The 1,303-nt window shown below is 51.5% G+C and overlaps 1 protein-coding gene across 1 annotated transcript; it reads left to right on the top strand.

Moving 5' to 3' along the window:
- The first annotated feature begins 207 nt into the window (after positions 1–207).
- Positions 208–1,209, top strand: LOC113941405 (olfactory receptor 14C36-like). The gene has a single exon (XM_027632559.1). It carries the CDS (start codon positions 208–210, stop codon positions 1,207–1,209), a length of 1,002 nt encoding a protein of 333 aa, XP_027488360.1.
- Positions 1,210–1,303: the final 94 nt, after the last annotated feature.

Below are 1,303 nucleotides of genomic sequence, written 5' to 3'. Positions count from 1 at the left end.
GCAGAGGGTCTGCTCCTCATGGAAGATGTCGTGAGCCCCGAGCAGGGCTCCAGCCCTGGAGCTGAAGGAGAGACTCCTAGTAAAGGAAAACCAATGGAGCAGTGAGAGGGGTGTTGGAAAGTGGCTTTGATTTTCCTTAGAATGTTCTGCCCTAACTTGTCACTGTTATTTCCAACATGAACAGGTCCCCATGACCAGAGGCAGCAAATGCCCAACAGCAGCTCCCTCACCCAGCTCCTCCTCCTGACATTTGCAGACAGGCGGGAGCTGCAGCTTCTGCACTTCTGGCTCTTCCTGGCCATCTCCCTGGCTGCCCTCCTGGCCAATGGCCTCATCCTCAGCGCCGTAGCCTGCGACCACCACCTGCACACCCCCATGGGCTTCTTCCTGCTCAACCTCTCCCTCACAGACCTGGGCTGCATCTGCACCACTGTCCCCAAAGCCATGCACAATTCCCTCCAGAACACCACAACCATCTCCTACACAGGATGTGCTGCACAGGTCTTTTGCTTTTTATTCTTCATCTCAGCAGAGTTTTCCCTCCTCACCATCATGTGCTACGACCGCTACGTTGCCATCTGCAAACCCCTGCACTACGGGACCCTCCTGGGCAGCAGAGCTTGTGCCCACATGGCAGCAGCTGCCTGGGCCACTGGCTTTCTCACTGCTCTGCTGCACACAGCCAATACATTTTCCCTGCCCCTGTGCCAGGGCAATGCCCTGGGCCAGTTCTTCTGTGAAATCCCACACATCCTCAAGCTCTCCTGCTCACACTCAGGCTACCTCAGGGAACTTGGACTTATTGTGATTAGTGCCTGTTTAGTGTTTGGTTGTTTTGCTTTCATTGTTTTCTCCTATGTGCAGATCTTCAGGGCTGTGCTGAGGATCCCCTCTCAGCAGGGAAGGCACAAAGCCTTTTCCACATGCCTCCCTCACCTGGCCATGGTCTCCTTGTTTCTCAGCACTGTCTTGTCTTCCTACCTGAAGCCCCCCTCCATCTCCTTCCCATCCCTGGATCTAGCCCTGTCAGTTCTGTACTCAGTGGTTTCTCCAGCACTGAACCCCTTCATCTACAGCCTCAGGAACCAGGAACTCAAGGATGCTATAAGGAAAATGATGACTGGATATTTTTCAGGAGCAATAAACCGCATCTTTTCTACTGCAGAACACTCATTGTGTAACACATTTTGGGTCATACCTGCCTTCTAAAGCTTTTTATAATGGTAGGGGGCTTTTCTTTTTTGTTCGTCTGTTAATGTTAATAAAACTGAATTTTTATTCTTCATCCCATATAATTCACTCT

Source organism: Corapipo altera, unplaced genomic scaffold, assembly GCF_003945725.1.
Source record: "Corapipo altera isolate COAL_440 unplaced genomic scaffold, ASM394572v1 40905, whole genome shotgun sequence".
NCBI classification, from domain to species: domain Eukaryota; kingdom Metazoa; phylum Chordata; class Aves; order Passeriformes; family Pipridae; genus Corapipo; species Corapipo altera.
Note: the sequence above shows the minus strand (reverse complement) of the source record. Positions and strands in the feature narration are given on the sequence as shown.

Coding starts and splice junctions, on each gene's coding strand:
- LOC113941405 (XM_027632559.1), top strand. CDS start 208: ATGCCCAACAGCAGCTCCCTCACCCAGCTCCTCCTCCTGACATTTGCA.